Raw genomic sequence first — 25,067 nt, 5'->3', positions numbered from 1 at the left:
GGTTAGGGGTTCAAGCAGATGGCAAACATTCTCTCTTCTTTTTCCACAAAAAACTAATCAATTGAATAAATTTGCCTTCATGTGAAAAATTGTGGTACAAAGTGAATGAAAAATTTCATAATGTAATTTGAACAAACCTAAAAATTACTATTGGGATTCTATTTGCTAATTCAGAAGGTAAAACACAACTATGCAAATACAAGGCATTCCAAAGATTTCGCAGGATTTTATTAGGGGGGAGGCAAAAAAAAAAAAAAAAATAGAATACATTTTGTGTTACATAAAATTTGGGGAGGATCACCATGAAAAGGGGCTTGCTCCCAACAAGAAAATTTCATTTTCAACATCTTTCACCCATTGACAGACCCGGTTGCAAGTCTTTATAGCCAAAGCCTGCAAATTTAAAATTACCAAAACTCAAACATAGTAAACATGAAGAAAATGCAGAATAAATAATCTTACTTCCTCTGCAGTGCTGTCAATCTAACCTGCTTTCCCTTTTCAGCAATTCTTACAAAAATTCAACTTCTCTTTGCGTTGTTAATTATGGCTTGTTTGCCTGCTTTTCACATTTTCGAACAAACTTTCTACCCCCATTTTTTGGGTAAGTAACCGTTCCAACTGGTCACATTTTCATAGTCGGATGCGTGACTACAACATAAATCTTGGATATCCGCAATCACCTGCAAACTACGGATATTGCTTAAACTAGGACTCGATCTTGAGACCTCAAGGTAGTAGCCCTAGGACCCTGACAGGTTCTTTTCCCATTTTTCTCCCTTTAGACAAATTTCCTACATAAGTTTTCCCTTTTCATTACTTTCTCTAATCATAGAAGTGGTGGAATGGTCAATTAGATAGTGATTCTGCGATGACCCATCCTTAGATGGGCAGACACCATGACCTCAACACTTCAGGTCATATCTAATATTTAGAATTTTACAGCTCGTGCAGCCCCCACCGAAATGGTGCTTTACCACTAGATGTGTAGTCAATTGCTGCGCCTAAATGCATTTATTCCACGTAGCCCAAAGGAAAACACCTATAGGAAAGGGGCCATCAAGCAGGATTTGACAATAGGAAACGAAAAGCAGGCTGATGCCAAAGATCACCTTTTGAAAGACCCAACAATGAGATGTACCTATTTGTGTGATTATATACTTGTATCACAAGTGAGTAAGTTATATATATTAGGGCTGATCATAGATCAGATCGGTTTGGTTTGGGAGTAAAGTTCAATCTAATCCGGTCCCCACGGATTGGTGAAATTGAAACCAAACCGATCCGTGGGGACCGTCAATCCGAACCAAACCGATCCGATCCGTGATCAGCCCTAATATATATATATAACTTACTCACTTGTGATAACGGATTGGATCGGTTTGGTTTTCACGGATTGGGCTTTTCAATCAACCCGATATGATTACACTTTATGCCCATTAAAATCTCAAATTAGTAATTAAAAATCTCAATAGCTCTAATGAAATGAGCAATGAATTTGGGGACGTAGGGTTAACTTAAAGAATAATGAATTAAAAAAAATAGAAATACAGTAAGTATATTGTATATATATAGTTACATATATATATATAATTAAGGTAACGGATCGGATCGGTTTTTCCAAGGTCCAATCCGTTAACCGAACCGCGACTAACGGATTGTTATTTTTCTAAACCATCACCTAACCATGAGATCTGAAAACCGAACCAAACCATACGAATCGGATTGGTTCGGACCGGATTGATGGATTATTTGCCCACCCCTAATATATATAGGAACATACACAATTGTGGCTTGAGAATATCTACGGTATGGCTAATGAGACACAAGTAGTGCATCAGCATTCATCTAGACAATAACGTGAGAAGCTTCCCTTAAACGGGAGCTCAAAACAATTTTATGGTGCGAGAAATTCAAGGTACTTGTTTCAATAACCGATATAAAGAATGTCCCACTATCAGATTTTTTTAATTAATTTTAGGGGCAAAGGATGGAATGATGTGAGGTCAATCTCTCAAAATATATATTTCCCATCTGAAACATTATTCACATAACATGTGCTCCTCTTAATTACTCGTACTAATTATAACTGAGAGTTTCAGACCAATAAATATGTTCAACATCAATTTATAATTTATGAAACATATAATAAAATTGTCATATATAAACATAAATCAAACCTTGTCAGCAAGTGGATCAAATGCAGCATAAAGTTCAAAATCTTGGGTGACCCAGCAGAGTAGAACTGCCACAAAAAGAGGATCAATAAAATTTCTCTGGAAAAATCTTTTCATCCATGAATTATAAACAAGCATCCAAAATTCAGTACAGTAATTGATAAAATTAATTATCCAACCAATCTAAAAGGTTTCAAACACAAAAAATGTTCAAATAACAAAGAGCCATCCCCAATCCAAATGGAAGAAAAGAAAGAAGAAGAAATAATATATACACACACAGTGCATAAAGCTTATTTGATTTTTTCCTTCCAGTTACAGTTTTCTTCTATGCTGAAATAGAGTTGTGTCTCAAACATCTGATAAAAAATTGGTGGGTGTCCATCAGTCATTTGTCCGAAATGAAGTATTTCGATTTTTAAATTTTGCACATTCAAGATGTGAGTTAAAAGTTGAAGCACGTCCAAATGTGTCTAATAAATGAAGTCAGTCGACATGATACAGCTCCTTAGAATTTTACCTGCTTCTTAAGCCCCATCCCAACCGTTTGGATCAGCTAACATCCAAATTTACATCATAAATCATTTATGAGGCCATCACCATGTCTTTTTGGGCCCCTCTTGTACTAGTACGTCTTTTTTATTTTTTATTTATAAATGGTAAAGCAAACACACACCCACTATATATAGATACTTTAAGTTATTGCATCTTCTGATACAATCATGATCTATATATCATTTGGCAAACAATTATGGAGGATTTTTTTCCTCATATAGTTTTTCTAATATCAATTGGAATCAAGTATCTAGGCTAATTTCATGGAAAGTAATTTTCTATTATCTTAAAAAGACAGACTTTTCAAACATAGAAGGCACTTCTATTATTGTGTCTATCACCACCCAAAATTTTGCATGCAATGTCATGAAAATACACATTACCGTGGTTCCACTAAGAGGTTATGACTTTCAACTCCCTTAGAATTTAAAAGGATCCAAGGGACCCCAAATTTACAAATCGTGACAAACAACAGAATTGTTATTTCAAACAATTTCTCTGAAGGTTTTAGGTTCTTTTCCCATAAATTCTATGATATCCACTGATAAGAATTGAACAAAATCAACTAAGATAATAAATTACTTTGAGGGTTTTAGGTAATTTCCTTAAAGTTTTGGAGAAGTAATTTTGATTATATGCATGTGAAGAAAGATTAAAATGTAGAATTGATGTTATAGCTTTATTGAAAAGTTCAACTTCAAATTTATCAATTAGACATTTTTAATTTGAATAGAAAACAGTTTCAAACATTGTTTGCAGTAGTTTGGTGTGTGTCAGCACTTCTCTTTTTTGCTTTCTACATTGTTGTTTTCTTTTGTAATAGGCCAGATTGCTGTCTTACATTACCATTGGATGTACTGCTTACAATAAATAAACTTACCAGTGTTTTAGGGTTTTATCCGAGCATTAAAAATGGTTCCCTTGGTTTTTCCAAATTATTCCCAGTTTAATCTGATGTATAACACTGTTAGTCTTTGCTTTGTAGAAGAATTTCCACAAAAATTCATACTTATAAAAATAAAATAAAATAAATCACAAAAATTCCATGCTTAAGTCGATTAAAATTCATGCCCAAAATAAAAGTAGAAGCATGAAATCATCTTGAACAGGATGAGAAAACACACAAGGCCAACCAATGTTTGGTACTTTTTTGTAGATTTCCCACTATGCCCTAAATTACAAACTCTTCACCATTAGCCCTCAGATTTCACATAGAACGTCCATAAACACCACAATTTCTACATCATAAAGGCATATGATAATGAAATCTATCCATGCACATATAAATTTGAATTTGCATAATCCAGAAACGGTATCAATTAGAATAAAATAAAATAAATTACCATAGTTTTCATCTCTTCTAAATTGAGTTTTGTGGGGTCCGTTTCCTTTGTCGTGCATGGAAGCATAAAGTTTCTGGTAAGCCCTATATAATCTGCAAAACAAGAAACCAGTTATGTAGATGTAACAGAAAATACCTCCTATGTTTGTAGAAGTTCCCATAGGAGTTAATAGTGTTACCTCTTCTGCTGTCGGGAACTGTTGATTGGTGATGAGAACTCAGAAGATACATACTGGTCCAGAAAAATACTTCGATACATGAAGTGCCAGAGTCCAGCAGGACCACCAATACCAACAAAGGCTTCCCTGAATCTCTCTGGTGAGTCGGTAGCAAGTCTGGGCTGACCTAAATGAGGAGACAAAGATCCAGAACGAGGGGATGGATCAACAGGCAAATCCTCAACACGCAAGCCGCCATCTAACAAGGATCTCTGAACTTCACTGAGAACATTTGACTTCAAAAGGACCATTTCAATACGAATCCTATACAATGCAAACACATTTTTCAACGCAATGAAGTTGAAAGTAGTAAATTCATTCCTGAGCAGAAACTATGGACTGAATCTTTGTGGTACACAGGGAAGGCACTACGTAGTGACATCATTATAGTATCAGAGTCACTAATTCTATTTCTGGCCAAAAAAATGTATGGCATATTCATACAAGAAAATAAAAAGAATCATAACTTTGAATACCAAATACATTGATCAAGTTGAGAAAAACATATCGTACCTGCAATCTTTAAGATGATAAAAGGCTTCAGAACTGGTGGTGAGCAACATCAAGTATGTATCAACCTGGAATAGAAAGTATCATTTATGTCATTTCTTGCATAATAAATAGATTAAACAAAAACTGAATAGTATATGTTTAGTAACCGAGGTTGACAGCCAGCCATTTCTGCAGTTTTGAGATGAAGTGCAATCACTGACTGACCAGCATGCAGTTATGTAAGCAATTGAATTTGCATGATAATGTTCTGAATCTAAGACTTACATCAAGATAATGGACATAAGCATATAAAAATGCCATGGGATTATATCTTGGCAAGCAAATTGGTGAGAAAGATTCAGATGTCCTGGATAAAACCAATAAAACATGAAAGATTAAAGCCTCGCAAATAAGTAAACAGATAAAAAGTGCCAAATGAACAAAGACTCCACTTCAACAGGGCAACTGTGGTTGTTTTAGTACAATAATTTTTTTCAGGGCCACAAGTATTTAGAATATTTTATAAATTAATAACTCATTGATACCTGCCAATACCATTATACAAAACAGGGTCTGCGTCTTATGTCCATCAGAGAATTGACGAAAAATGAACAGTTGACATGATAGAAGTATAAAGTACCACATATAATCCTCTAAAATGGTCATGATCAAGCTTGTCCTAAGAGCAAAGCAAGAATTTTTACATCTACGGAGGACACGAAGAGTTCTATCAGATGCTAAATGATTGAAATAGTTTAACCAGGAAAAGAATCTATTTCACGGAAAACACTATTACACTGGATCACTTTACCATGAGAATCAAATGAGATCCATAAATTATGTACAATAATTTGCATAATCATTTTCCATCATTGAAATTCTATGCAGAATAAAATAGTGACCAGATTCCTCAGGTATGGATATCAACAAACTGGGAAATGCTCAGGTGTGCGTTTATGCATTTAAGCCCAACCATGTGCGCTGGGTAATTAATTAAGGACATCATGAACAGATAACTCCCAGTTCTATAGCAAACAATTCAAGCTTGTATGTACTCCCTCCGTCCCAAACTAGTAGTACCTTTTTCCATTTTTGGCTGCACCATAATTCATATCCCATTTGAAAATTCAGTTGTATATTTCCCAAAATATCCTTAACTTTTGAAATAACAATGTAAAATTTTAAACCTTAACTTTTACATTGTATCTAACAATGTAAAATTTTAAACCTTAGCAAGGTAGTCTAGGAATTTCAAAATGGGACAATGCATTAAATGCTTAAAAAAGTTAAAATCCTGAAAAGGGACAAGAATTTTGGGTTGGAGGGAGCCATTTACTAGAGAAAGAAAGCAACCTCAAACAGGAAACAATTAATCTAAACTACTCCAGTTTACACCAATTGTCCACTAACTAGTACACCCAGCAAATACATTATAGCAGGTCAGTGGGACTTATATGAGTCCAAAGCTTACTACATCATACAGAGACCTAAGATTGCATTTGGTTAACTGTAAAGACCAAGTCTTTGGACATCTACAAAAATCCATCAATTTGCAAAGCGCACTCAAGCAGAAACTTCTGGGTCCTTAATCCATTTGGTGTAGCAATCAGATGTATTTCGGCCATTATACAAGCACTAGTTCATGTCAGGTAGTCATATGAGAAGGTGAACTAACAGAGCCAACGGACCAAGGAAAATGTGATTGACAGCAGCAGATCTTTAAGTTCATGGGAGGACAATAACCACTGGGGCATGTGAATGGACGGGATTATACAGATAAGACTTCAAGACTAGAGTGTTGCTGAAATTCAAAGAAACTGACGTGATTGTAAGAACAGAGAGAGTGAGTGAATATGAAAATATAAAGAGAATCAATTCGAGCAAATATATAAACAGATGTGAATAAAACTAGTGAGAGAAACCTTTTCCTCAAGACCAAACACCAACATCTTTCTACTCAATCATATGAATAGTATTCAATTGATATCTCTTTCCTGAAGTTTGTGACATAAGTCATTAAGTTGAACTTGATAACAACAGTGCTTGCAATGTTTTGGTGCCAGTCTAACAAGTCCTTTCAATTAGGAGCAAGCTAAAAAAATCCTTAAGAGCCACCCACCTAATCCATCTGTCTCTGGAAATAAAAGTGCAAATCATACCAGGAATGAGACACCATGCCAAGTTGTCCCAATCCCTGTGAGGTTGTCTAAGACCGAGATTCTGAACCATGATTCACAAGGCAATACACAAATGGTAGCTCATAAACTCGTTTGATTTTAAAAGAAAAACTAATTGCAAAAGCATGACCTTCACAGGCTTTGCTAATAAGTTCAAACTGTTCAATTGAAAAGATGCCATAACCACACTTTGCTCAAGAAACTAGTAAATGAGTCTATATCATAGCTTTTAAGTTCCCCCCGTAACATATATTGAAGAAAGCTAATAAAGATATTCACATGTAACCAATACAACATCAATAGTAGATATCTGATTTCTGCATGCTTCTTAATTATGTTGCATTTTCAAAATGTTCAGGTTATAAAAGCGAATTTACTTGCCTAAATGATTCAGATGACATAACAAAATTTGCAAGTAGCAGCATATCATCAGGATGAAGGGATTCTTTCTGTGCACCAACAAGACTGATGACCTGCATTTGAGATCCAATTTAGATGATGAAGGGATCAGTAAAATACTTATGGAGATGAAAATTGTCACTTGATTGAATGCTCTCTTATGCATTTAACAGAGAGAAGAAAAAACCTTGTGTTTACACATTAATATTGCAAAAAGCACACCCGAATCAGTAATATCTTGCAAAATGGCACCTGCAGCTTGCCTTGTTGCATAGGCAAGTGGAAGACAGGTGTATGCATGAAGAAAAGTGGCTGGGTTCCTAAAATCAAAGTGATTAGAGAAATTTTATTAGCACAACCCAACTTTCAAACAATTAAAGACAACAATTAGAGAAGTGATGAAGTGAAATAGATGATAAAATCGTATATCTTTTTGCCGTTGTCTAATTATGTTCAAGGGGTCGGTGTAATTAGAGACCTCCTCGGAGAATAATAAAGAATCAATATAAATGGCTACTTGTCAAGCAATTACTAATGTATTTTATTGAAAAAAGAAAACTTCGCTGAATTGATAAAGACGCATGATCTAAATTAAAATTTTCAACACAAAATCTACATTCATAATCAACATGATGTATCAGGTTGACATAAATAGTTGTAAGGCTAACCCATAATTATTTTAGAACATTTATTAAATGAATTAGTCATATCATCTGACGATTTAAAATAAAAAAATCCAAATACTTGAAGTGAACAAATGTAAGAGCAAGGAAATAAACTTCTTGTTGAAAAATAATGGTTATGGTCCATTGAGCAAACATGTAAATAGTTGTAAACAACAAAAGCTTGAATTCAGCTTTCTTAAGATATTATATAAACAACAAGGGTGCACAAACAAAAAGCCAGAATATTTAAATTTGGGACTGTAAGCATTGGTGATAGAGGAAACTCACACGTTCCTATTCCCGGTCCTGATTGAGTAGAATCATAAAAATTGTTGGAACCATTGGAAAAATTGGGTTGTTAATAGGAACCACTCCTTCATTGGAACATTTATTTTGACAAAAAGATCATTTAATAAAATTTACTGTGTGCAAAGAAGCCCGAGGAAAGTGCCATTATTCACATTGAGAGAAAGCTTTTAGGTAAATGGAGTGCCAAAATTGACATGGATTGAGGTCATGAAAAAAAGAAAAAAGAAAAAAAAAAAGAAAAAAGAAAAAAAGAAGTGGTATGTGGTTTACACAGATTACAATCCTAAAGACACACACAAGAAGGAAACATAATTCATGTAGCGGACCCAAATACTCCATCTTCTGAACCAACCACCCTTAACGTTCAACAAATTGTACAAATTCAGAAAAGATTGACTAGAGAATCCCACACAGTTCATAAACAGCAGCAGCAGAACAACAAATGTGAAGTTGTAAACACAACCAATTACTAAAAATCCACAGAGGAAAACATATAACAAACAACACTCTCTATTAGATTCATGATGTGTATATATAAAGGACACCTCAAGCATCTATTGCTTCAGATAGATTTCATAACTTTCAAACCACCATACTCTTTCCTACACATTCGAAAAAAGTATTCAACATCATTGCTTCTCCAAATTTGAGAAGGAACTCAAAAATTCAATGAAGAATTTTAAAAGATCCTAAACAGATTTTCCAACTCTAATTAAAGTGAGCAGGATAGAATAGAGCAGAAAAACAAACCAACTGAAAGAATGGATGAGAGAAGAGAAGACAACATCTGTTCCTCCAAGCAAAGGTGTCATATCAAACTTTGGGTTCTTCTCGAAACATCTATTTACAGACTTTGTAAGAATAAGTATCATCTGCATTCATATCACAATCAATAAAATGAGGAACTACAACAACTATAAGGAGACATTTTGGTTACTTAAAACACAATTAGATGGAAAATATGAGAGATAAGCAACTGAGACTTTTAATAAAACGCCACAAAAAAAGAATCATATTGAAATACAACAATCTTGAGAAGGTATTTCGATGGGAATGAAAAAACTACCTGACCGTAAATAAGCTCCAATTGCCCCCTTAATGACTCGTAAGGCTCTTCTGTAGAGCTTATGCAAACCAAGTAGATTGGACCTTTTACAAGGAAAGCCACCTGAAAGTACAAAGCTTCTGAGTCAACAGATAATAAATGATTGCCATATATGATGGCAATGATTTTATGAATATATATTTATATAATGGAGGAATGGGCCCCCAATTTATTCGATGCGGCATCATCTTTCGGCCCCTTTATAGAAAAGATTTTAGTTATTCCTATTTTCTTGGAAAGAAAACGATTCTCCTAAACGTATCTTGTAGTTTCAGACAGTCGGGGTGTCTCAATCTGGTAGATACTGGGGGCAGTCCCCAGTATTTGAGAGGGAGCTGCACCTCGTGGAAGCCAAGAGTACGAATGATTTTTCGTTTGACCATATAACTGGCAGCCGAAAATGATAGGGAACATTTGGCTTTAAGAATCCCAAGACCTGCCCGGCTGTGAAACTAATTCAGCACTTGGTTCTGATAAAGTATAACTTATGTAAAATTCAGGGGGTAGCTCACTTGGCATAGAGTCTCTAGAAGACTGGAAACAACCAGAGGTTTGGTGTTCCACTCCCGGGGGTCATTAAGCCTCCACATTGGGCTTACCCGATGCTTGTAATATGGGAATGATTGTGAGTGTCTGAAGGGATTAGTTCCGCTACCGAAGGGGGTGAGCACACCCCCTGTTACCAAAAAAGAAAAAACACATTTCTTAGGATATTCTTCTAAATTAGGGTTGATTGATTATGATACAATGTTTTTACTTATCAAAGAGAATTCCATAGTTTTCCTTTGAAATACTCCTGATTCAAAAGAAATAAATTATCTCTCTACAATCATATTTCAGATCTAAAAAGCAAACAGTTTTTAAAGTTTCGTTACCCCCTCCCCGCTGTAACTAACCTTTCTTTATTTCTCCCAATGATTAATAAAGAAAAAAGTTTCACTTTTTTTGCATTAGAAAGACTTAAACTTAGAATTCTAGATGGCAGTTGGGTTGGCTAAAGTCACTTGTTGACAACCAAGTGGTCTCGAGTTTGACTCACCCAGGGCTAACCTGATACTTGTGGTAACTGCATGTATCGGCATGGAACAATGCCACTCGCAAAGGAAGTGCGAAACACCACCCCCCCACCCCCAAAAAAGAGAGAGAGAGAGAGAGAGAGCTTATATTTTTCCTTCTTGGATGAGTACAGCGCACTGAGCAGAAAATTATTTTAATCACAAATTGACAAGATTAAGTTTGACACGGATAAGGTAAGGAGGTTCATGAATTTAATCTGTCGCACGAACACATCCCTAGCCACCTTTTTCTATTCTCCTTAGACAAAATTTTGCCTCTCGTTTCCATTTATGCTATTCCCTACTGAGCACCTTCCCATGCATTTATGCATAGAAGCTCTCGAAACATTACCTTCTCTATTATGCAGGAGAGGAAGAGAAAACCACCATGTAAAAGATGTCCTTAACTTTCCCCAAGTCTTTCTAATACCATATAGATTGTCATCCTTCTTTGCTCTATAAATACACAAGAGTAAGGGTATGACAAGACTGAAAAGTCAGCACACGGTCTCTTTGAGCTCCCTCATTTGACTGGTTGATGTTCAAGATTTACTAATAGAATAACAAAGCATGGGATCAGCTTTAGATAGGACAAAGTGTTGATCATGGAAAACAAGTGAAAAGTCAGATGCGGCACCACAATGCTCAAGTTGTAAGTCTATTGTACTAACTCTACAATGCCATTAAAAATATGCATATTACGTTCTAGCTTGAGTCATTTCTTCTTGCAATTTATTTATTGATTATCATTTTGAAAGGCTTCAAGTTACAAAGAAAACAACCACCATTCTGAAAGAGTAAAGGTAAACTGTTTATTCAAAATTCAACCCCTCCAGCATCAGTCAAATTCTCAATTTCAGGCAAGGCAGGTAAAGCTATTAGCAGCAATCCATTATCAGGATCAAGTCATGCTGAGGCTAACTAGAGTCAGTTCTGTCAAGAATGTTCATTTCATAGTTCAATATGAAAATATCAGAGGTCACCTGCCTATATATCTCCTTATTTAACGTTCAACTCATGGCCACATCCATGTAACATAAACGATGAATATCTACTACAACAGTAACAATCAAAGAAGAACCCACGAAAAGATCCTATATGAATTGATTATAAATTTTCTAAATCTGTTGAAGAATGACTTGTCAATCCATACATGTTTCCAAAGCCAAATAAGTGCATTTTTACGCTGTCACATGAACAGAACAGCCGCCAACATAATGGATTCATGACCTCATACTGAAAAATGAAACAAATATGTATTAGTTTGTTGAAAGATAATTTCTGCTTTTGAGGTATTTAACTAAGAAGTTCCCTTCTCTCAACCATGGCAGGGTGTGAGAACCCCAAGCCGACCCCACTCTTCAAAGAAAAATAAGGATAAGGAACACTACATGATAGGTTACATTGTTCCAGGAAAACCAAACATCAAGATTGAAACTATGTCAATAATCAAGGCAATTACACATTAGTGGTCCTGTTATGCTAGGCAAAGGTTGGGATCACCAAGTATGGAAATAAGTTAAATAACCTTCTGCTATATTCGGACAAAGTGGCTGTCCTCAAACTCAAAAATGTTGTTTTAATGTTTGATAACTCAAGCTAAAGCCATTGTCCCAGTGGAATGACACCTAGAATATCATTACAAATAGGCTATAAAAATGCAACCCTAAGGCTTTCTGCTTTTCCCAACAATGAGAATAACAGAATTGGTTACTCAAGATAATTAAATTAGTCTCCTTAGCTTCAAGCTGCAATATGCAACTCAAGTTTTACAGAAGCTACTATCTGTAGTGCAACGGTTAAAAATACAAAGTTATGCCCGAAACTGCTCTGAATAGAATCATCATGCATGAGAAATCACTAGAAACACAATTTGAAACTTGTAGGAAATCTGAACCTAACTGTATCAGATGTGCAGCTTCTTAACATATTTCACAAGTATTAGAGGGAACAAATTTTAATTAGGAATATAGTTAACACTTGTATCATAACGTACAAGAGAGAAGTTCAAATTCACGTTAGGAAGAAGTTTCAATCGAATACAAAAAGTTTAAGTACAGATAGTTCGAGCACATTGAAGAAGTAAATTATGCTGACCTGGTGTTTTCCTGCCCTTACCAACTTGATACGATCTCCACTGAAAAAGAAAAAAAATTCAAAAAAGGAAATTATTAAAACTCCTAGAGTTGTCTTCATATAAAAAATTACCCAGAGAATAATCAAATATTTAAAAAACAGAAATAATAAATAAATGATAAAGTTGCTAATGCTGTCAATGTACCCATTCTCCACAAATGATATGATGGCCTGCAATGTTGCTGAAAATCCCGCTAGCTTGTGTTCATCTCCATATCTTCAAGTAAACAAAATAAAATATGGTATAGAAATGAATTATATGGAAATTTTGAAATAACTAAAGAGACCACATATAAATCCCAATTCATTATGCATTGAGATAAATAGACTTTCAGCTTCCTAGTGCTGATATTTTCATGCACCAAATACACACCTGGAATATATTGGTTTTCCAGAGTTGCTCAAAATAAAAAAGTGTTTCTTCCTTTTCCTCCACGAAATAGAAGCATCATCCTGCACTTGGTTTGTTAATGAAACATGACATGATATTGCAGGCATCATAAATTAACTACAATTAGGAAAGGGAATCATTAGCTCAATATGACTCTGGTTTTCTTAGTCATGTATTGCAATGGAAGAAAAATGAAAATAATATTCAAAAGATCTTCCAAAAAAGATAATTTAACATGAAATGCCCAGAATATGTCAAGTTCGGAACTAACTAACTGCTGAAAATCAAGGACTTGAAGTTAATATGACAAGCAAAATCCGAGAATTCAAATTAACTCGAAATTAAGAGCATATAATTTAAAAAGAATTCAAACTCGCATGAACAGTTCTCAATGATTCTCCACAATCCCCAATTTCTTTAACAAGCAAATGAAGAAATGAAATTCCAGAAATTTTCAATTACAATTGACATGTTCTAACTCACCTCGTCGACATGCCGCTTCCCGGGAACCCAAGGAGAGGCTTGTGAATCTGAAACCCTATCGAATATATCATCATCATCATTTTCATTAACTTCACGAATTTCGTCTTCACCAACATCCTCAATTCCAGACGCACTAGTGCCACTACTACTGCCCCTCCCACCGGCATATCCACTGCTACTGGGGCTCGACGGCGCATCGACTTCGAGCTCCGAATTGGTTCTCCTCCACACAACGCCACTGGACGAACTCTCTCGGACCTCTTCTTCGACCACTTCAACCTCAGAGGACTCTTGTTTTTGATTGATACGACTCTCTTCTTCGAACTCACCTGCTGTGCTCTCCTGGTGATTGTGATTATCGACCAATCCATTTGTGACCTCCTTGAATGGCTCTTCATTGGTGTCGGGTTGGGACAATGCGATTGTGGCCAATTTATCTTCGATAGCGTCGAGTGAGTGATCGATCGAATTGGGGTTAGGGTTAGGGTTTTGTTCAGTGGTGTGGTCGAAAGACGTTGACGAGTTAGAATCGGACGCCATTAGTGAGAGTGTGAGTGAAAACAAAAGTACATAAAAAGACAATTTCGATGGGGTTCTACGAGGAGTTAATTGACCTGAGATTCATGGCCAATTGAGCTTGTAGAGAGAGAGAGAGAGTGAGGAGAGAGATTTTCTCTACCAGTAGTTCTTCATCTGCAACGACTATTCGATGCGAAACAACGGTCTGACCAGTAGGTGGCTTTGGGCCCAGTTGAACTGGGCCCCAGATTGTAAAAAATGGGCATGGGCAACTAAGAAGAAGATAATAGACTTGTATGGTCTTGGGCCGATTGGGCCTGCATAGTCCATGTGGATGAAATAGGAGAGGTGGCTAATTTAGTGGCCTGTTTGGCTTCTAGTGTTAGGTAGGCTTAATTGGACCAGAATAGAACTGACATGGGCCATACGGCCCAAATAAGTGACTCCATATATGCATTTTTGACTGGGCCATATGGTTCAATTTAGTCAAACAATAAATAATTGAAAAAGAGGTCGAAAGAAAATCCCTCATGACACGTGACTTGTTTATTAATTTATTTATTTTTTCAAATCTCTATGTCAATACTTTTAGGAATGTAGTACAACTATAATCATATTAATGGTTAAACTTAAAGCAATTTAGGTATAAATTAATAGAATAAGTTTCACTTAAAATTGAGCCTCTTCAGCTACCAATATTAAGCATCTTATATTTACATACATTCAATTGGTGGATGTTTATCTATACAGATAAGATATTTTATCATAATTTTGATACGTATGAATGAAATGAAAAGAAATAACTATTCTCATTTAATTGTTTGATTACAAATATATGATTTAAAAATTGAATGATAATCATCATTTTAAGTAATGGTGGTGGAAGTGATGGAAGGTAATGGTGGTAGTGGTGGCAATGGTAGGAGGCGGCAGTGATGAGTGATGGCAGGCAGGGGAGGAGCCAAGATTTTAGTTCAACAAGGGCAAAGTGCACTTGATTGAAAAATAAAATAAAAAAGGGTTAATTTCACCTACACCCCCCGACATTTGCCTATATTCCACTTACACCCCCTCTACGTTTCATAATTCCACGTACACCCCCTGTTAGTAACCACCGTCTAATTTCTTAACAGAAATGTGTGAGTTTACTTTTTTCCCCATCAATTATATATTAAAATTTATCACTTAAATTAAAAGACTTAAACACCTTCTATTTCTCTCTCTACACACAGACACGTGATGTTAACACCGGTGACCAAGTCGGACGGCGGAGATCGCTTCACCTCAGTAACTTGTCGAAGATTGCTTCACCCAAGTTGGATGGCGATCCCAAGCCCTGTGAAGTTCATCAAACGAACATCAGAAGAGCGTGGGATGCGCAGATAGAACTTTCTCTCTCAATATACTTTCTCTCTCTAGAAAATCCTCTCTTTAAAAATAAAATTTGTTGACACATTCGGGATAACTTCTGAACAAAACCTACTGAAACACATTACAGAAAACACAAACAAAATACACCACACGAACGTCTTACATAAATAAAGTAGAGAACTGGTTCTGGAATCAATTTTCATCACCTGCGAGAAAGAGAAAGTAAAGAACTGGTTCTGGAATCAATTTTCATCACCTGCAAGATCTACAATGTATACTTTGTAACAGACAAGGTAATTAACATCAATTGAATTCATCACACTCCACATCTATAATTGCAAATTCATTCCTTTCAGCTATTGAAGCTCTGAATCGAGCTTTTGAAGTATCGATTTTCGTTTCAATTGGTACCCATAAAGGAATTGATTGCTGAAAACGAAGCTCGCAACAGAAGATGGCAGCTGTAATAAGAACCTGTGTCAGCTGTAGTTGCACCTCGTCGATCCAAAAATCGGTGATGGCAAGGCAACACGACAGGAAGCTCCGACGATAGCGACTCCTTCTACAATGCTAACTCTTGTCGTAACTCCATTGTCCTCTTTGTCTAAACCCAATTCAGTCCGGCAAGTAGTGATTCAGTCATACCAGCCTTGCATCCCGGTGTTGTCGATGGCGGCAGACGGTGAAAGTAGATCTGACATCCCAGTGTTGTCGACGGCGCAGACGGTGATGGTCTCCTGGATGTTGATATCAGCGGCGAGGTGTGTCACCATCAAGTACAGAGGTGTCCGACGAAAGCCGTGGGGCAAGCCCTCGACGGAGATCCGTGATCCCAAACGCCAAGGGTCTAGAGTTGGGCTCGGGAAGTAAAGCAATTATGAACTTCCCTCTCGAGGCCGGAAAGTTGTATGACACAGCGGTGTAGTGGGATGGCCATCGTGAAGTTTGTTGGGATGGCCGGTGGTGAGCAAGGAAGATGCTGACACCAGCAGAAGAATCGAAGATGGGTGTTGGCAGTGATCAGTTAAGGGTAATTTTGTAAATTTGCATTGGTCAATGAGGTAAAAAATGTCCTTTCAAGTTGTGGAAGGGCAAAATTGACCTTGTACTGATTTGTTCATGCTGACACCATTAGTTGCTTAACGGCAGGGGGTAATTTGCTACATAAACCAAAACCTCAAGGGAGGTAAGTGGAATTATGAAACGTAGAGGGAGTGTAAGTGGAATATAGGCAAACGTCAGGAGGTATAGGTGGAATTAACCCAAAAAAAAATCAAAAAGTATGACATATATAAAAGGGAAAATTACATATAAATGGAGTCAAAGTTTCATATTTACTTAGAGACTGAGTCAAAGTTCCATATTTCTCTAAAATGGATTGCTGAGGTGGCACATGATTTTTTACTGTTTAAAAAATTGTGGTGCCTAAAATGCCCTTCCCTAATAAAAAAGTAGTACCTTCAGTTCAAAAAAGTAGTACCTTCAGTTCAAAAAAGTAGTACCTTCGGAGAAAAAGTAGTACCTTCGAGAGTGTTTAAAAAACATGGTACCTGGACGCCAAAAAGTAGTACCTTCAGTTCAAAAAAGTAGTACCTTCGAAGAAAAAGTAGTACCTTCGCGGAAGGGTATTTTAGGCATCACAATTTCTAAACAGTAAAAAACCATGTGCCACCTCAGCAATCCATTTTAGAGAAATATGGAACTTTGACTCAGCCTCTAAGTAAATATGGAACTTTAACTCCATTTATATGTAATTTTCCCTATATAAAATCTCGACTGATATTCTCATTTTGTAACGATGTATGAATTGATTTAAATAAGTAGAATAAAAATAAAAAGAATAAGAAGAGAAAAAAAAAATTGTTGCAGTACATACATTATACAAAAGTCAAAAAAGAAAAAATTTAAGAGGTGTAAAAAAAAAATTTGAACAAGAAAAAGGAAAGAAAAATTAGAGACGCAAAAAATAAAAAATAAAAAATATTGTGCAATTGAAGAAGGGGAATATATATATCTTTTTTTTTTCTCCAAAAATGAAATTAAATGAATTTAAAATCTTGAGTGGGGACATTATTTAAAATTTACCATAAAAGTATACGTATATAACTATATGTAACTAAAATATATATATCTATGTATAGTGAGTTGGAGCAAGGTGAGGGCCAACGTGCCAAGGCCCTGCCCCTAGTGGCAGGAGGTCGTGGCAGTAGCGGTGGTAGTGATGGTGACAGAAGTAGGTGGTAGTGACAGTGATGGTTTTTTAGACTTGGAACATGATGTTTATTATTACTATTATTATTTTATTATTTATAATTTTATTATTTTTTATGACCATTCCATAAGTTTAGATACGGAATGAATTTTCATTCTCGTTTTAATTCATGCGTACCAAACTAGGTCTCAGAATCCTAGAAACAACTCCATTAATGTTATGTTTGTTGAGAATAAAGGGTTGAATAACGATGAAAGTAACGAGGGGATAAAAAGAATGTCTCTTGTTTTGTTGGAAGGAATAAAAGTAGCATCACCGGCACATCTATTTTGGAAGTTTGGTGCTTTATCAACTAGGTCACTGAATAAAGTCTCTCTATCAAAATTCTCCCACCGATATATTAATAAAAAATTATAAAAACTATCATTCCATTCCTTCTAAAAAAAAAAAAAAGAAGAAGAAGAAGGTGCTACCCATACATCTTTGACGTTTACATTAAATTCCTTTCCCTTCCCTTCCATTAAATATTTGATAGTAGAAAATATATCAGAGCTCTCGCTCCCTTCTCCTGCATTTGTGTTAGATATTCGATGTTTAAATTAAATCAACAATTTTAAAAATATTTGAATCGGTTATGTAATATTAAATTTGGAGATAGAGACACAATAATCATACAACAATAATGTGATATACACAATACATTTCTAAATTATAATGCTACAATACTTTTAAATCTATTTAATATATTTACATAATTATTTTATCATCAATCTAAATTAATTGCATGAGTAATTTAAAAATATTACATTGTGATTACAAAATTATTGAATTTTCAATTTAAATCCACATAAAAAATACTAAAAAATAGAGTACAGCAGGGGATGATGGATCTGAATGAAGCTGCTGTATTAAAAGTGTTACATAAAATATAATGCAGGTCCATCACTCCTATGAGATACCACATCAGCCTTTTGGCAGCAGTTCCACTGCAACTCCGCGGAAATCATAGGTTACAACTGTCAAATGTTGCCATCCCCGCCATAAAGCAAAAGATAGGGACGGGTCGTGAAAAACGAGGGGAACCAAACCTAGCCAAAACGACAGGCTCGGGATAGATATAGTCAACTAACCATCTGTATCATTGGGCCCCACCTAATACATATCTAGTGGCCCCACCTAATGCGAATCTAGCGGTCTATATTTAATCTCGCAATCCGCGATCAAAAGGAATGGTTGTCTTTTCATACTAACTACTGCACCTTTTGCAATTGCTAATAGTAGTGGGCTTGGATGGTACCATTGATCTTTGATAATCACATAATGACGACATTGTCCACATTTTCAGTCCAAATTTTGATCAATTGTCTAGTCAGTTTCTTGTAAAAGTTGAATTCTGATGTGACCCACTGATCCTATTACCCATTTAAGCTATTTGGTTGAGCCGATATGAATATAATGTTCAATCATGTCCCCACACTAAATATAACCCAACTAACCCACACTCTGAGTGGGGTCTCTCTTTTCTCAACAATAATTGGCGCGTGATGGTCATTTTGATCCCACCATAAGTAAATTAGAGAGGTTAGAAAACAAATATCCATATGTTCTTCTTAGCACAATCACTATTTTTCTGTTGTGATATGAAGATTGGAAGTTTGAAATAAGAAAATAATTATTTTATTTATCTCTTTAGTTCTTATATGAAAAGAATTTAGTGCATCTAAGTGACGTCACGACTTTAGGAACATAACTGTTAACCATTTGCTTAATTTTTTAAGAAAAAAAAAATTGTTTTTCATAATTCCAAGTGTACAAGTACCATGTACATTGCTTTTGTTCAAAAAAAAAGGACATTAGGCCTAAAAACCTATCCTCCTTTCTTTTAGTGGAGTGACTAGCTCATTTTCCAAAAGCAAACATCTCTTGCATTCAAAGGAATTGGATTCAGAGAGGAAATGATAAATTATTATATAGTTCGGGATCTCCTGACCAATGATGTATTGATGTATAAGTAAATGTATTAATTTTAACTTACCTTTTTTTAAAAAAATTTAAATCTTTTTTAAAAAAATTTAAATATGTGATTGATCAAAATTATATAATACGGAATAGTATGATTGACACGGGACCAATAATCCCGCAAACATGTAATAATTTCTCTAAACATATAATTAAATTACATAATTATTTTGGTACTTGGCATCCCACTCATGAATTCATATAAAGAGACATTTATCTACATAATTGATTTGCCTTTATAAGTGATAAAGACGAGGATTGGGGCCCACTTAAGTGGCTAAAATTTTACAGCAATGGGATTATAGGAGTCATATTTCCAAGTCTAGTATGCTCATTGATCAATGGAGTATTTTTGGACTCCATAGCTTTTAGAGGCAATGTTGTTTGTGAACGACTTTTAGCATTTGATATTTTTTACTTTAGGAGTTAGGCTGTTATATATATATATATATATACACGCGCGCGCATATAATGCACTAATGACATCCAAGAGAGCGTGAGTGCGTGACAATATAAAAGTGGCGCGAAAATGACACTATTATTTATTTGAACAATTTGATTTGTGATTTTTATAGTTACTTTTAAATAAAACATTAGTTATTTGAAGGGAAAAAATAAGATAAAATTTAAGATAAAGTACAGTTACATTTTTTAAAGTTTGACAAAAGAATAAACAAATGAAAGTTATTTATTTTTTAGACAATAACATCCCTCTAGCTGAAATTGCATTCAAACAAAGCCTTAAATCATATAAAAAGATAAAATTATTCCTCCAAATTAAATTCACATATATTACAAAAGATCAGACCTTACAAAATGACGCAATAGCCCTATTCATTTTTTCTCATCTCTCTGTTGCTTTCACATCATCTATGCCTCTCTCTATCTATCTGCTAACATATACATATATATATATATACACACACACACACACAGGCATATGTATATATATAACAACACCACCACCAACACCGGTGGGGCAGGCGCAGGGGTCGTCAGCCGCTGCCGCCGCCACACATCAGCTTCCGCCGCCGCCGCCACACCGCTCTTCATGGTGTATCCCCCAACGACAACTACGACAAGTCGAGTCGGTTGTCCGATCCCTCCTCCGCCGCCAGATCAAGTTTTGTATTGCTCTCCTCATCTCCGGCGTCGGTGTCAGAAGATCAACCGGCAGTTTCTCCGTCGTCTTGGAACGAGTTGTGGACAAAATATTAATAAACTTGTGCCTATACAAATAGTTTTCAATTGTACAACGAAATTTAGAAAATTTTGAAGTTCAGAAACAAATTTCATCAAAATGCTTAGGGTACTATATATATACACACACACACACACATTGTAATATATATTTGTATTTATTATATTAAATAACTCATCGAATTCATGAATCAGTTTAATTTTTTTGAGACCAAAAATTTTAAAAAATCTACACTAATCTAAATTCGTGTACTGATTAGATCCACATAAGAATACTTATTTATGAATCAAGGTATTGATGGAATAGATTAAAAAATCAACCCAAACACAAAAACCCAATCAAATTGAATCAAATTTAAGAATAAAATAAACTCCCAACACGAGAGATGTTGCTTAGACGTGTTTAGTCCAACTATTCAAAGTTTGTAATGTGTGTGTGTATATATAAATATACGAGGAGAAAGGGGCTGTGCAAAATTTGGGTTTAAGGGAGAGGCCGTGGATTGGTGGTGGGTTTAAGAGGTGATGATTGTGTGGGTGGTGGCGGCGATTGACGATTGGTGGCGATGTCAGCAATTGGTGATGGGCTGGGATTAGGATTGTATGGGTTTTGGCAATGGCGGCGATGGGTGGTGGTGGCGGTGGCGGTGGCGGCAATTTTGCAGTGTGTGTGTATATATGTATACACATACACATACAGAGAGAAAGGAATAAATGTTTGGGTTGGGTTTAATCCAAGGTTCTTTAAGGCAATTAAAATATTAATTTTATATCAAATGGTAATAAAGTCAATTCATCATTGTCAGGGTCTCTTTATCCATTTTTCAAACTTGAAAAAATATCTTTGTCCAAAAAATAGATAATTTTTATCTGTGTGTCTTTTTGTCAAACCTCAAAAAAGTATGACTGTACTTTACTCTAAAATAAAAAAGGCTTAATTGTTTGAAGTTTAAATAAATAAGTTATTAGAGTTGCATAAAGAGGATCCTAGAGGAGTGGCATGGGAGAACTTAAGATCAATCTAGAATCAGATTCTTTATGTGTATAAAATTTAAATGACTCCAACTTTAATGTTTGAATTTCACACATGTATTTGGGAGTATCAAATTCACGATTTGAATTTAAAATTTGATAATATTTAGTTCAAAATTTAATAAATTTATTTCAATCACAAATCTAAGCCACAAATTCAATACATTCAAATTAGGAATCACGGACACTTCTACGAAGTAGTCGCATTCGTGTCGGACAACGACATTCCTCGGACACGTGTCCGACACTTCATAAACGTGTTTATAAATAAAATTTACTTTTATTAATTATTTCGGGCATACTTTTAAGACATTTCTAACATAAGTCTATCTAATAATCTTGAAAATAATAAAAATACTATCATGACAAAGTAGTGAATTAATAGTGTATATGATATAAAAATCATTACAATAGTGACATAATTTTATTTTCAAATTCATTTCATAACAACTTTTAGTATAAAAATTATATATAGTTGTGTCTATACTGTACCCGTGTGACCGTGTCCTAATTTTTTATAATTTGACTTGTCAACGTATCGTGTTCGTATTCAATGTCCATGGTACACAGCTTCCAAACATAATATAAATGTGCTCATTGAATTCAAACTCACAAGTTAAGAGTACTTGTTAAATAGTTGAAGTAAATTTACTTATTTTTAAATCTCTTAATCCAAATGAGATCTGGCATAATTCCTATAAAGTGGTTGTTATGCCTCTTATCCAGCTTGTGGATAGGCCAAGATGTTAGACTTATCTTGATTGACAGTAAGAGTTTGTTTGGTTAGCGTCAACTAGCTAAAAAAAAAAGAAACGAAATTTTTTTAAATTGGTTTGTATTTTGGTTAGCGTGAAAAGAAAAGTTTTCAGAAATATAATATTCCTGCAGCTGGTTGATTTTTCTCAAAATGTTTCCACCATAAAACACATGAAAATTTCAATTTCCTGTAAAAGTTGTATCATTATATGTTAATTTTCAATTATACCCTTGTCAGTTATTTCTCTTCCTTCTTTTTCAGACTTACAAAAAGAGCTTCTTTTTGATAGTTAGGACTCCTAATTATATTACAACTTTCTAACTTTTTAGATTAGGACTCCATAAGTTACAATTTTCTGACTCTTTAAATTGACTATATATATGTATGCACATATATTTTTATTCATAAAATAATTATTTATATTTTTTATTATGCTTGTTGCATGATATATATATATATTATTGAATTCATAAGAACACCAAACCAATGAAACAACATTTTCCTACAATAGTTTTTCAAAAAAATCATGCTAACCAAATACATGATTGAAACATAATTTTATTTTCTTTCACTTCACTCTCTTTTCCTTTCACTTTTCACCATTAATTTCCGGCTAACCCAACAAACCCTAAAAATATCCGCAAATATATATATAAACTCTATATCTAGAGTTTATACATAGATAGGTGGATCACTCCTTTTTTATTCTTTACTAGGCTCAAATTAAATGAGAAATAAATTCAGAGACTAAAGACTTGATTGGTTGAGTTTTATGTTTTATGAGAAATTTAAAAATTATACAAAAATTTATTTGATTAATCATTTCTGATAAATATTTTTTAAAAATTCAATTATACAAAACCCTATTTTCTAGAATTTTTAAGAACGATTTTTTGAATGACATATAAAGCAAACCCTAATTATCTCTGCGCAATATATCATTAGATGGGAAAAAAAAAAAAAGTTATTGGATTTGATGATATTATGAAATTAGATTATAGATTTAATAACCCAATATATATTTTCATCATTAGGGAAATTAGTATAAAATTTCCAAAAATAAATTTTACTTGGGATAAGATATGGATGAGGACTAAGACACTTCCCATGCCCCTGCCCAAGCCGGAGGTTTAGCCCATAGAATTGAAACACAGCTTTATGGACTCTGAGAAGTCACGGGACTGGGTGTAGCTCTCCTCATTCACTGAACACCCTCTAAAGGAAAGAAAGAGCATTAATGTATAACATTATTTGAATCCATCATATCACTTAAATTAGTGGTATTTTGTCATTAGAATCATTGTTGCGTTATTTTTATTTTCAAAAGCATGACTTTGAGAGATTGTGACCCTTAAAAGAAAAGGCCATACAAGGGTAAATTTGTCATCTAACCAAGAGGCACTTTTCAATAGCGAGTTCTCTTTCTGATTTGTCGCCTCAGCTTTTGTTACCAACCCCACCACATCACCTACTTCAATGGACCAAAACCTCCACCTCAATTTCCAATTCCAAATACACTTGGAACTGCTTTTGATCCACAAACTTGAAACTTAAAGTTGAAACACAAATCATATCATATATCATATATATATAACAGAAACAAAAAAATAAAATAAAAAATAACAACTATAAAATCAAATCATTTCCTGAATTAATCTAAAAAATTAGTATTACATTCAACTAACAATCCGCTTCCCACCACGAAGAACACAAACCCAAAAAAAACCCCCAAAAAAAGACCACTATTAAAATAAACCGTTACTAACTTACTACAGAAGAATAATAATTTCATTTCTCACTGTTACTGTAAATTTTTCTTTTCTCAACTCTATCGTTGTTTCTGTTAATCTTGGAACCCAGTTTTCTCCCAAATTGCGTTTCTAACCCTACTCAGATCCCTTCCTTTGAGAGTCCTCCCAATACCTTCGTGCACCGAGAAGGAGGCGATTCGTGACCTGGCCAACTGCCTCGCCAAGAACTCGTGCGGCGGAATCCGATTCCCATCGTCCTCGCCGTCGTCGTCGTCGTCGCTGTCTCTCCTCCGATTATCCGTGTAGTCCTCCTTCAGTATTTTCGACCAGTCCGGTACGTTCACCGGAAGCGACGCCGGCCTCGCGCCGGCCTCGTTTCCGACTCGCTTCGCCGACGCTTTCTTCGATGCACGCGAACTCGGAATCGCTTTCCGGAACTCGGGCGACGCGGAGCGATTCGAGTTCCACACCTCCGATTCGTCGAGCTCGAACGCGGTCTCTGAAACGATCGGAGCGTCTCTCTCGCTAGAAAGGAATCGGTAGTTCGCCGCTCTCGCGAAGTAACTCTTAGAGGCCGCCATTAATTTATCAGAATCGATCGAAACGAAGAACGTTTGTATATATATATGTCACTGTATATCTCTCTCACACTCTCTTTCTTCCTCTAAATTGGTCTCTCTCTGTCCTTTGCATGGCCATTTC

General features: G+C 35.2%; 3 protein-coding genes across 4 annotated transcripts; 1 reads left to right on the top strand and 2 right to left on the bottom strand.

Annotated features, from left to right (window-relative positions):
• Positions 1-35: 35 nt before the first annotated feature.
• Positions 36-14,202, bottom strand: LOC132269561 (vacuolar fusion protein MON1 homolog). 2 transcript variants are annotated; one of them, XM_059770796.1, is made up of 14 exons: positions 13,505-14,202; positions 13,004-13,083; positions 12,776-12,847; positions 12,592-12,631; positions 9,401-9,502; positions 9,085-9,206; positions 7,548-7,680; positions 7,343-7,434; positions 5,070-5,151; positions 4,806-4,870; positions 4,254-4,556; positions 4,076-4,167; positions 2,181-2,245; positions 36-393 (listed from the first exon to the last, which is right to left on the bottom strand). In XM_059770796.1, exons 1-14 carry the CDS (start codon positions 14,042-14,044, stop codon positions 298-300), a joined length of 1,884 nt encoding a protein of 627 aa, XP_059626779.1. In that variant the 5' UTR covers positions 14,045-14,202; the 3' UTR covers positions 36-297. The 2 variants fall into 2 exon arrangements, with proteins under 2 accessions (XP_059626779.1, XP_059626780.1); XM_059770797.1 differs by having other exon boundaries at positions 13,004-13,138; positions 13,505-13,607.
• A 694-nt stretch (positions 14,203-14,896) lies between these two features.
• LOC132269768 (ethylene-responsive transcription factor 13-like) lies at positions 14,897-16,264 on the top strand. Its single transcript, XM_059771015.1, has 3 exons — positions 14,897-14,918; positions 15,751-15,779; positions 15,884-16,264. Exons 1-3 carry the CDS (start codon positions 14,897-14,899, stop codon positions 16,262-16,264), a joined length of 432 nt encoding a protein of 143 aa, XP_059626998.1.
• A 7,979-nt stretch (positions 16,265-24,243) lies between these two features.
• On the bottom strand, positions 24,244-25,067 carry LOC132269560 (protein S40-4-like). Its single transcript, XM_059770795.1, has one exon. The coding sequence runs from the start codon at positions 24,944-24,946 to the stop codon at positions 24,458-24,460; it is 489 nt and encodes a 162-aa protein (XP_059626778.1). The 5' UTR covers positions 24,947-25,067; the 3' UTR covers positions 24,244-24,457.

The sequence above is a fragment of the Cornus florida genome, unplaced genomic scaffold (genome assembly GCF_030987335.1).
Source record: "Cornus florida cultivar Cherokee Brave unplaced genomic scaffold, ASM3098733v1 CherokeeBrave_3.0.0_Hap2_Chr08, whole genome shotgun sequence".
NCBI classification, from domain to species: Eukaryota; Viridiplantae; Streptophyta; class Magnoliopsida; order Cornales; family Cornaceae; genus Cornus; species Cornus florida.
The sequence above is the reverse complement of the archived record's forward strand: the minus strand, read 5'-3'. Positions and strand labels throughout refer to the sequence as shown.

Bases quoted from the DNA above. Each gene is read 5' to 3' on its own strand.
- LOC132269560 (XM_059770795.1), bottom strand. From the start codon at position 24,946: ATGGCGGCCTCTAAGAGTTACTTCGCGAGAGCGGCGAACTACCGATTC.
- LOC132269561 (XM_059770796.1), bottom strand. From the start codon at position 14,044: ATGGCGTCCGATTCTAACTCGTCAACGTCTTTCGACCACACCACTGAA. The intron at 9,503-12,591 runs GTCAGCATAATT...TTGTACTTTCAG, and splicing joins TAAGGGCAGGAAAACACCAG to GTGGCTTTCCTTGTAAAAGG. The intron at 394-2,180 runs GTTTGATTTATG...TTAAATTTGCAG, and splicing joins TTGATCCACTTGCTGACAAG to GCTTTGGCTATAAAGACTTG.
- LOC132269768 (XM_059771015.1), top strand. From the start codon at position 14,897: ATGGTGGTGGAAGTGATGGAAG. The intron at 14,919-15,750 runs GTAATGGTGGTA...CATTCCTTTCAG, and splicing joins GGTGGTGGAAGTGATGGAAG to CTATTGAAGCTCTGAATCGA. The intron at 15,780-15,883 runs GTATCGATTTTC...TGTCAGCTGTAG, and splicing joins CTCTGAATCGAGCTTTTGAA to TTGCACCTCGTCGATCCAAA.